General features: G+C 38.0%; 1 protein-coding gene across 2 annotated transcripts in view; it reads right to left on the bottom strand.

The window, feature by feature from the left end:
- Positions 1 to 11521, bottom strand: part of HDAC9 (histone deacetylase 9) — a 717483-nt gene that overhangs the window by 17043 nt on the left and 688919 nt on the right. For both annotated transcript variants that reach the window (XM_006832232.1, XM_006832231.1), the window contains one exon: positions 6508 to 6655. In XM_006832232.1, coding sequence (XP_006832295.1) covers positions 6508 to 6655 — 148 coding nt within the window. The remainder of the gene's footprint in view (positions 1 to 6507; positions 6656 to 11521) is intronic.

An 11521-nucleotide genomic window follows, 5' to 3' on the forward strand; every position in this document is an offset into this window, starting at 1 on the left:
TTCCTTGTAGGCATTTGTATATTATCCTATCACAGACAGTACTGTGCTTCAAGATAGATCTTGAAAGGTTCTTTTTGATGATGATTGTGAAGTTATTCCTCTACAATTTTTGTTTTCTCCTTGCATAGTAAACCATATGATTTCTGATTAAAAATGGCCAATATCAGTCCATTTCAGTTCACTAATGCTTCAAGTATTGATCTTTATGCACTCTGTTTCATTTTTGACAACTTCCAATTTTCACAGATTCATACTTCATACAGTCCACATTCTGGTTACTGATGCATGTTTGTGGGTGTTTCTCCTCATTTTAGCGTGTCGTATTAGAAAATGAAGGTCCTGAAAGCTTTGCTCCAATCAAGTCATTAAGGTCAACTCTACTTTGAGGAGGCAGCTCTATCCTAGTTGTATTTTGAGTGACTTCCAACCTAAGAGGTTCATATTCTAGCACTATATCAGACAATGGAGTCCTGGTGTGGCTCTGTGGGCTAATACATCAGACTGCAAAGTTGGTGGTTCAAGCTCACCAGCTGCTCCTTGGAAACCCTATACTGGGTCGCTATGGGTTGGAATCGATTCGACGGCACTTAACAACAACAACAATATCAGACAATACTCCGCTGCTATTCATAAGATGTTCAGTGGCTAACAATTCAGGAATGGTCTGCTTCTCTTTTTTCTTTATCTGCCTTAGTCTGGGCACTCTACTAAAACCTGTTCACGATAGGTGACCGTGTTATTGCTGTTGTTAAGTGCTGCTTAGTCAGTTCCAGTTAATAGCAACCATGTACAAGGTTTCCAAGGGCCAGCTAGTTGATTTGAACAGCTGACCTTGCAGTTAACAGTCCAGTGCTTATCTTACAGTGACTCTGCCAGTATTTAAAATACCACTGGCATAACTTTGAGCATCACAGCAACATACAAGCCACCACAATACAACAAACTGACAGACACGTAGTGAAATGGCACCTTACTTGGTTTTAATTACTATACTGTTCATTTTTATGAACCCATATGCAGATATATATTTAGATAACCTTGTCTTGACTGAAAAAATAATAATTTTTTTGAGTACTTACTATGTGTCAGATGTTGTATTACATTTTTATTATGTATTGTCTAATTTAATCCTCACAATCCAATGAAATATTTCCCTTATTTTAAAGAAAAGGAAAATAAAATCCACTGTGACGACATAACTTGACTTTGACCACATATTTATTATATGTGGTGATGGGATTTGAACCTACATTGTTGTTAAGCATCATTGAGTTGGCTCAGGTGCATAGGGAACCTGTATAGGGTTTCCAAGGAGCAGTCTTTAGAAACTCTACTTAGGGTCCCCAAGAGTTGGAGCTCACTTGGTGGCACTTAACAACAATAACAACTTCCTCTGTAGGACAGGTGTGAGGAATTGAGACAAAAGGAAGTGAGAAGTTAGTTATCATTTACTTTATTTTAATTATGGTTCTATTTTATTTTTCCAAATTAAATACTATTGTATAACGAATACAGAATTGTGTCCTAAAATTCTTAATCAGGTATCAGACTTAATCCCTAATTTATCTATACAGACCAAAAGTCCATATGTTAGTCACTGAAAATAGAGATTCAAACATGGCCCCAGGGAGACTGGAGAAAAGTCGATAAGAAGGAGGAGGGGGGTTGTTCTTACTTTTACCAGGAACTTCCAAATTTCAGCCCACATTTTAACCAACACTTTGTTTATACTGGACGAAAATTAAGAATAAAAGCTGTATTGTAATGTTAGCCTCTTGAGATATACAGTGCACAAAATAATAGTACTATAGAGAAAAGTAAAAAAAAAAACTTCATACCTTGCCCAATATTTTGTTTCTAAAAACACTTGGAGACACATTACACATGAATGTGTATTTAACAGTGATCTCGATTTCTATATAAATATTCAGGAAAATAGAGTGATCAATGTCTTTGCAGCGATAGATATACCATTCAGAGTAAAGACTGTTGATACTTGGGATTTTTCAGCATATTTAACAATTTTTATATTCATAAATGAGATGTTGTTAAGTGCCATAAAGTTGGTTCCAACTCATAGTGATCCTGTATAGGGTTTCCAAGGAGCAGCTAGTGTGTTTAGCCTTGCATTTAGCTGTCTAGTACTTATCCTGGTGTGGCGCTGTGAGTTAATGTGCTGAACTGCAAAGTTAGTTTGAACCACAAGGTCAGCAGTTCAAGCTCATCGGCTTCTCCTTGGAAACCCTATACAGGGTCACTATGGGTTGGAATAGACTCAATGGCACTTAACAACCACAAATGTATCCTATCACACCATGCCAGGACAAAATAGCCTGACTCAGAATCATATTTTCTCATGCATTTACAGTAACTTGAATCCACTCCTTCCATAAGACAAGTTGTCAAGAGTTGAGACTTACAGAAGTCATTTTATCAGACTGTTAGAAAATAGAACATGAGTTCTATTTGCAGCCCATATTTAAAAAACTAATTTTCTGTGTTTTAAATTTAAAAGAAAAAAAAAAGACAGAGAAAGAAAAAACTTTACTAGAGATTCTGAAGTGTAAATGTGCTCCTGACAATTTCATGGTCGATCACCCTAAAATCTTAATTGCCAGAGAGGACTCTTTTTTGATTTTCAGCAATCTGAACTGGTTTCTAAGAATAAACTTGACTTCTGCACTAACTTTTCTAAAGAAGGGACATTTTAATTTTTGAAATTGTTCCCTGACAAGTGCAAAAAGGAGTACTTTACTAATCAACAAGTAGAAAAGAAGTAAGAAACAAATACTATACACATATCTTTTCAATTATATGCTTACTCTGATGCCTTTGTTTTTAGTCCTCTTTGAATATTCAACCTGGCCCACTCAGGTTTTGTCATTTACTTTTGTTTATTTTTGCTGACACATCATTTCTTGCCCTCTTTGTTCATTGACACCTGGAAAATAAGCCTTGAAATTGCATTTCAACCTTGTTGTTAAGTGCCATCGATTAAGTCCTGATTCATAGAGAACATGTATAGGGTTAATAAGAGGTGGCTGGTAGGTTTGAACCTCCAAACATTCAGCTAGCAGTCCAGTGCTTATCTTACAGTGCCACACCAGGACCCCATTCAGCCTGCTACCCTCAAAATGCATTCCCACATATTAGCCTTTATAACCATTTTTTTCTTCCTGGTCCATCAATGCAGTTATAAAAATGAAATGACTGCACTGTGTTTTCACCCCCTCCCCCATTCCCCAAAAATGAACAAAAAATACTTATGATGGCCCTTATCCAGGAGTATTTTATCCCTTATTCACTAGTGGTAAATGAGTCAGATATGAGTTGGCCAGGAAAAGAGCTGCTTTACCCAAAATCTCAGTACAAAATGAGTCATCTCACTCCAAACACCAATATATCCTCCAAAATAACTGGCAAGAATTTCCTATAAAAAGAATCTAGCTTTCGTTCTTTTCCATCCATTTAGCACTCTGATTCTTCTAATTTTTCAATTTCCTGTGGACTTACAATATTGTACTCATAACAAAAGCCCAAGAACATGTCTGTCTCTATCTCATTTTGAATGTCATTTTCCCTGTGTTCAGTAGAGGCACAATTCTGATAGAGTTCTGAATTCCAAAACAGTTTATCCTTTTCCCACTGTAGCTTTAAAAGCTTTGGATTTCTCTTTTCATCTTTTCTTTCTCTTCTGTTGGGTGAAATTTATGCATGGTTCAATAGAAATACAACAGCCAGTTCTAGAAGAATTTTTTTTTTTTACCTCTGCTGAAATACTGAGTTCAGCAGAGGAAAATATTCCAGGCAAAAATATGTTTCTTCTTACAAAATAAATCAATCAAAAAACATACAATCTAAAACTGATCAAATAACATGAACCCAGGCTGAAAGCTGGAACTATACTTTCTTGAATATCAGAAAATCTATGTACTGTCTGTCGCTGACTTAACCTTAAAATCTCCCACTGTGGACCGCACAACAACAACAGAAAACAAACACACAGTTGCTGTAGAGTTGGTTCTGACTCATACAGACGTCTATGTGAGAACAGAACTGTGCTGCATACAGCTTTCAATGGCTGGTTTTTCTTAAGTAGATCATAGTCTTTCCTTCTGAGGTGCCCCTTGGTAGACTTGAACCTCTAACCTTTAGTTAACAGCTGAGTGTGTTAACCATTTGCACTACCCAGGGACTAAAGTTGGGGTTAAATCCCTGTGGTTTTCAGGAATCAAAGCACAGTGTTTACACGAGGACAAACAAGCATGTATGCAGATCTAATGTCTATGGAAGTGCTGAGATTTTTACACTACTTGGGGTTCACATAATGATGTATTTATTGTTCATCATGCTACAATCTGCATTTTAATGGACAAAATTATCTCCAGTTCATTTCACTCAAGTTGGAATTTAGCTTTGTTTCCCTATATTAAATGGATTCTAAAGAATAGCTATGCTCTTTTTATATCCAACACTAACAGATGTTAGTTTCCTCAGTTTTATAGCCCTCTGATGACAGACAAGTAACTGTATTTGGCTTTGGGAATAATTGCAACACCTTTGGACTATGAACTTGGTTCAGTTCTTAGCTGGTAACAGTAGGGGGTATGTTAATATCATCAAAGATGTAAAATAAGTTTTCTCTTATTCTCCAGATGCCCATGAGAAGAAGCCTTCTAATACAGTACTGTAGAACTGATTGGTATTTTTGTTTTTCTATTAGTAATATGATTTTAATGGTAAAAAATATATATAATAATGGTTATGGTGAAAAAATAATTGCATAAAAATGAAACTTCTTATTCAATGTATCTACTTCTCTTGACCAAAACAAGATGTTAAATCCATTAAGCTCTGAGGATCCAGTAAAAGCAAGAAAGCTAGACCTGTTCAAATTTGTGCATTCTTGGGAAAATTGCCAGTCTATGCACTAGTAGCAGAATCTGTGTAATTAATGGTGATGTTATTGACAGAGAGAGTCCTATTTCTTTCTCAGAAGCAATTTAAGAGTGCAAGCTGGCAGGGCTTTAGCAAAACCCTCACTTGATTTGTTTTTAAATTGAGGAAATATGACCTCAAAATCAGCCATAGAAAACACCAATGTTAATGTACATTGAGGTGGTGTTGGTCACCACAGACTTAAAGGAAACCCTGGATGTAGTATTGTCTGTAGGAGAGAATGAAACATCAAAATGCACAAAACCAACAACTATTTCTTACAGTTAGAATAAATAAACTCAACCTTTTTTTTGCCCAGAAAGCTATGAAGACCCATTAAAGCCATATCTTAGGATTGTTGTTATCGGTAAGTGCCGTCAAGTTGATTCCAACCCATAGTGACCCTGTATAGGGTTTCCAGGGAGCAGCTGGTGAGTTTGAACCACCAACCTTGCAGTTCAAATGACTTTACAATCTGACGTATTAGCCCACAGCGCCACACCAGGACTTTGACATCAAATCAGATTCAGGGTCACATAATCCTTTACTTCCTGCATCCTTTGGCATAAACGTCAGTCTTTCTCCATGTTTCAGAATTCAAGGACAGTCATTTAAGAAGTTTCTATGTATTTTGGCTACTCAGCTGATTAGCAATCCCTCCAGCTTCTACTATCCTCTGTTTTCTTTTTTTATATCCCATCACTTGTCATTGTTGTTAACGTTGTCGAGTGAGTTCCATCTCATAGCAACCCTATATAGGGCTTCCAAGGAGCAGCTGGTGAGTTTGAACTGCCGACCTTGCAGTTCAAACCTACCTGTGGTCCAGTGTTTATCCTACAGTGCCACAGCAGAACTCCGCCATCGAGTCAACTGCAACTCACGTTATTGTCTTCATTAAGTGCCACCCAGTTGGTTCTGACTCAGAGTGACAGGGAAACCATTACACGCGTTCCAAGGCTTTTAAATCTTTGCAGGAGCAGTTTGAGGATTCGAATTGTTGACCTTTTGGTTCCCAGTCCATTGCTTATTGTCTAGATCCACACATGGAACCTTACAGGAGAAGACATCTTTATTTTTTCTTCTGTGAAACAGCTGGTGGGCTTGAACTGATGACCTGTGGTGAAACATCCAGTTCTTATCCTACAATGCCACCAGCACTCCTTTTGTTATTATTTTATTAATATCCATAAACTCAAAATCATGAGAGCAGTAAAAATAACATCTGGAAAAATAGAGATAACTAAAGAAAGAAGTTACAGCTCTTTGTTTTCTGCACTAAGTTGCCCAATAAGGACTGATTTTTCCCACAATCCATCTCATTTTTTCTATTTCTTGGAGAACTGTAGCCACATGCTCCAGCCTTGTATTTCCCATGAAGGATGAAGCAAAGGAATTTTTGAGAGTCTCCCTGTTCTGTGGCATCTGCGGCTTTGGAGAAGACAGGGGATAGAAGTGAAGGGAAGGTGAAGGGACGTGAAGGTGAAGGGAAACCAAGAGGGAAGATCACAAGTGCTTTGGGAAATCCTGGATGTTAATGACCAGAGTGGTTTCCCAAGGCTGAATTCATACCTGCTGTCTTCCTGAATAACAGTTTGCTCCACATCCACTGTCAAAGAGGCCAGGGCAGAAACGGTCTCTGTCTCCTCTTGCAACTGAGTCCCAGCCAGAGCACAGCCCCTTGGCATAGGCACCATCCTCACCGACTTCCAGTACTTGCCTAGAAAAAACATGCATCATAATTTATGGGAATTACAACTAAAGCAGTAGTAATGAGAATACCATTCTAGGTCCAACTCAGTATCATTAGGTTAAAATTCAATATTTATATACAGCTGTAATTTGGGTCTTTAACTGTTAGGATTAAAACTTTTTCTTGATCTTAGTATGCCAAATCGTGAAGTGCTCATATTCCAAAGCCTAAGTCACACCCTTGCTCAGAAGGTAATAAACTGAGTAATAAGTCTCATTCTAATGAACTCACTATCAGACGGATGGCTGTCTCTGCAATTAAGTAAGCAAATTCTGGGCACTCTGCCCCCTGGGAAATCCTTAAGTGACTGGGAGGTAGAAGTTAAGTCTAATGGAGAAAATGAATGAATAGAAATGTTGAAAATTGCTACTTGAGACAGTAATTTTTTTTTTTTTTTAAAGAAGTAGCATTGAAGAAAAATAAAAGCCCAAAAATGTGAGAATGAATCAAATGGCAACTTTGCCAGAACAATCAGGTTTGTTAGTCCTGGATGTTCTTTCTTCTTCAACCTCAGGGTGTGTACTAGAACAAGAATTGACTTAAAACTTTAATATATGCACTGGCTGATGTTGGAATCCTTCCATGGATTGGGAGGATGTTTCTTTTTGAGGCAGGAAAGGAGACTGAGAGGAAAATGGGAGATCATTTCATCAGAACATGCCAGCAGTATAAATCTGAAAGGGCAAAGTCACTGGCTGCCTTGCAACCCTAAGCTATGTTTTGTTAAGTGTAGAGTAGTCTGCTATCAAGAGTAGGAGAATCTTCCTAGGTATTGACATGACTTACCAGATGAGAGCTATCTTTACAGTCTGATCAACAGAGTTTGCTTACTTTCCCCCCAAAATGTCCTGCATCAGTCGCTCCTTGGAAACCCTATATAGCAGGGGTGGGGTGGGGGGTCCGGTTTGTGGGCCATATAAGACCCACAAAATCATTTGATCAGGCCCTGCCAAGGTAAATGCAGTTCCAGCCATCACATTGTTTTTGTTGCTAAGTGCTGTGAGTCAGTTCCAACTCATAGTGATCCTGTATTAGGGGTGAGTTAACTAAATGTTTGACCAAATATAGCAGGCTAATTTTTAACTTGATAATTTTGTATAACCTGCAAGTGATATAAATTTTGGCAGAAAAGTGTTCCCCACCCTGCTATATAGGGTTGCTATGAGCTGGCACCGACTTGACGGCACTTAATAACAACAATAGCAGAAAAGGTAAATGAATAAACACTGGGTTAGGAAGTAAAATAACTGAGTTCTGAACCTCAATCTGGCACTGATCGACCATCTAACCAGGCTTCTGATTATGCCTTTCAATTCCCAGCATAAGTCCCGATCAGCAAAAACGGTTTCATTATTGAGTTTTCTTTCATTTTAATGCTTCACAAAGGAATGGATGTCATATTAGAGAGGAGACACAGTCGGCCCAGCCTCTTCTTATGGTAACTTGACCTTTGGACATGTGTGGCTTTTTGTGACCACCTATCAGGATAAGTGGAGTCCTGGTGTGGCACTGTGGGCTAACGCGCCAGACTGCAAAGGCGTTTGAACTGCAAAGTCGGTGGTTTAAGCTCACCAGCCACTCCTCGGAAACTCCAGGGTCGCTATGGGTCAGAATCAACTTGATGGCACTTAACAACAACAACAATCAGGATAAGTGCTGGACTGCTAACTGCAAAGTTGGCAATTCAAAGTCACCAACTGCTTCTCAGAAACCCTATTCAAGGCCACTATGAGTCAGAACAAACTCTATGGCACTCAACACTCAGACCAAAATCTGAGAATCATAAAACTTTTAACTCAAACCACACAATAGCAATTCCAATGGTTGAAAGAATCTATAACCTAGCATTAAAAAACAAACAAACCAGCAGCTCTGCCAGATATCAAGGACATAAAAATGTTTCCCTCACACCAAGAAATGCAAAGTCTAGTTGGATCACCCTCTGATTGTTGTTGTTATTGTTATGTGCTGTGGAGTTGGTTTGGATCACCCTCTTAGAGTAATAAAAAAAATAATAATAATAACATATTTATGTGAGTAGTAAGGTAGCTTTTCAATAGCAGAAACCTTTCTGGATAAAATTTAATATGTATAAAATACCCTACTAAGTTGAAAGTAACTGTTAGAAGTTTGGGTTTTATCCAAATATATAAGATTTCTGACTCAGAACTGACACAAAAATTTAAAGTCAATATGGGCTCTGGAAAAGTCTATAAAAATAAGGGGAATGTGTTACATTAATATACATTTGTAGACCATTATCTGTATTCATAAGGAGCCTTGGTAGTACAGTGGGATAAGAATTGGACTAATAATTTCAAGGTAGGCAGTTTAAACCCACCAGTCACTCCTCAGGAGAAAGATGAGGCTATTTGCTCTCATAAAACTTTAGTCTCAGAAACCCCATATAGGGTTGCGTTGATTGGAATATACTCCATCGCAGTGGGTCTGGCTTTTTACTGGTTTATCTATATTCATAAAGGAGAATAATTAAAGTGGAAGACCATGCAATATGCAGCCAATTCAAATCCCATAATTTATAATATATATTTTCACATGATGTTTAAGTCTTTATTCCCTTGCAGAAACAGATGTGCAAGAAAATCACATCTGTTGGTATGGGAATAATATCACCATTAGTGCATAAGAGAAGTGAACCAAGGTTTACGGCTCAAGTTTTCAGGGGCTGCTATTCATAAAGTAAAATATTAGTTACTAGCCACCACTGGGTTGCTTGCCTATGGCAATAAAACTAGCAAAAGAGAAGTTATCCATTAAGAAATGATGCACAATCTGCCTTCAGTCATATTCTTTATCGCTATTCACTTTTCCCATGCCTTGAATACTTTTTTGTTCAGACTTCAACACTCACATTTTTGCTTTTTATGGCAAAGGTAAATCAAATAATGATTCTACAATACTCATAGAGGTAAAAAGTAGATCACAAAATGCAAGCGGACAAGTGTTAGAAGTGGAAACCGTAGCTGGGGTTTCACTGGGTCAGTTAGGAGCCATAAAAGAATACCTTGTAGGTACTGTGCAATCCAATTTCTGCATAAGCCAGACTGTTCAGGGGGATGGATAATTTGGGTAAAATAGGTAGTTGCTAACTTCTCTTCTACCAAATTGATAACCCACGTACCAATAACCATTTACCAAAAGTTTTCCCAACGAAAGCTCTTTGCCATTTTGAGAAACTCCTATGCCTTGAAAATCCTACATCCATCATCATTGTTGGAAGCCTAAAGAGTCATTTCTTCTCACATGTTTTAATCCCCTTGTTAGTTGAATGCTGTCCGTCCTTTAATGCATGATGTGTTCTCTTAAGAAGAAAAGATCCCGGTGCTGATCCAAACTCTTTCTATCTCCTTTATCCCAGAGATTATTGAGACCAGGGGCTTAGAAGGTGGACTAGGCTCACATTCTACAGAACTAAGAGTCCTGATGTGGCCCTGGAGATAACCACAGAGTTGGCAGTTCAAACCCACCAGCCATTCCGTGCAAACCCTATACCGACTTGACATCACTTAACAAGCAAGGGCTTTTAAATAATGTTTATGCCAGTGATACTTTATTAGTGAGATATATGAGCATTTACAAAGAATAAGAATTCTGTTTATGCTACTTATTTTGATAGCATAGTGTATTCTGAGCTAGGCTGCTAATTGCAAGGTCAGCAGTTGGAATTTACCTGTTACTCCAATGAGAAAGAAAAGACTTTCTGCTCCCATAAAGATTTACAGCCTTGGAAATTCTAAACGAGGTCGCTATTAGCTGGTACTGACTCTCCGATGCACACAAGCACCACCACCACCACTTTTTTTTTTTTTTTTGACTGTTGCTGTTAAGTGCTGTCGAGTCTGTTCAAACTCATAGTGACCCTGTATTGGGTTACCATACACTTTTGTAGGAGCAGAGAGTCTCATCATTCTCTGTGGAGTAACTGGTAGATTTCAACTGCAGCTAGGAGCCCAGCTGTAATCCACTCAACTATCATAAAGAGTAGCATAAGCAGAACTATTATGGGTGGGCTCGAACTGCTGACCTTGTAGTTTGCAGTCTTTATCCTACTGAGCCATTGTGCCCCACCTTTTTTTAAACTAAATTTAGAGCCAAAACATTGTATAAGTTAAAAAATAAAGATGCATTGAAAATTGGTGTACAAGCAATGGCCCTGTCTCTCTCATTCAAATTGGAATAAGACCTAAAAACAACAAAATTATTTGTTATTGAAATATTTGTTTGTTGTTTTAAATTATTTGTTATTTTAATTGTTTTCCTCCTACTAAGTTTGATTTCCACTCATAGAAACCCTATAGGCGAGAGAACTGTTACCTCGGATTTCCAAGGCTGTAAGAGAAGCCTTGGTGCCGTGGTTAGTGTCTTGGACTGCAAAGTAGGCTTGAACTGCAAGGTCAGTGGTTCAAGTACACCTGCTGCTCCTTGGAAACCCTATACAGTGTCACCATGGACTTGATGGCATGTAACAACAACAAGAAAATCTTTTACATAAGCAGACTGCTTCATCTTTCTCCTGTGTCAGTTTTAATAGGTGGACCTACAACATAGTCCTATTAAAACTCATTTTCAAAATTACAATTATTTCTAAAAAAATAGAAATAACATGTATATCAAAGCAGATTACTCAATTTTTATAATGATCATCTGAACATATATGATAGTTACAAGCACAGCTATTATTCTTTGAAAAAATATATATATTGTTGTTGTTAAGTGCTGTCGAGTCGGTTCCAACCCATAGCGACCCTGTACAGGGTTTCCGAGGGTGTAAATCTTTACGGGAGTAGAAAGCCTCATCTTTCTCCCACGGAG

This window comes from Chrysochloris asiatica, unplaced genomic scaffold (assembly GCF_000296735.1).
Source record: "Chrysochloris asiatica unplaced genomic scaffold, ChrAsi1.0 scaffold00006, whole genome shotgun sequence".
NCBI lineage: Eukaryota > Metazoa > Chordata > Mammalia > Afrosoricida > Chrysochloridae > Chrysochloris > Chrysochloris asiatica.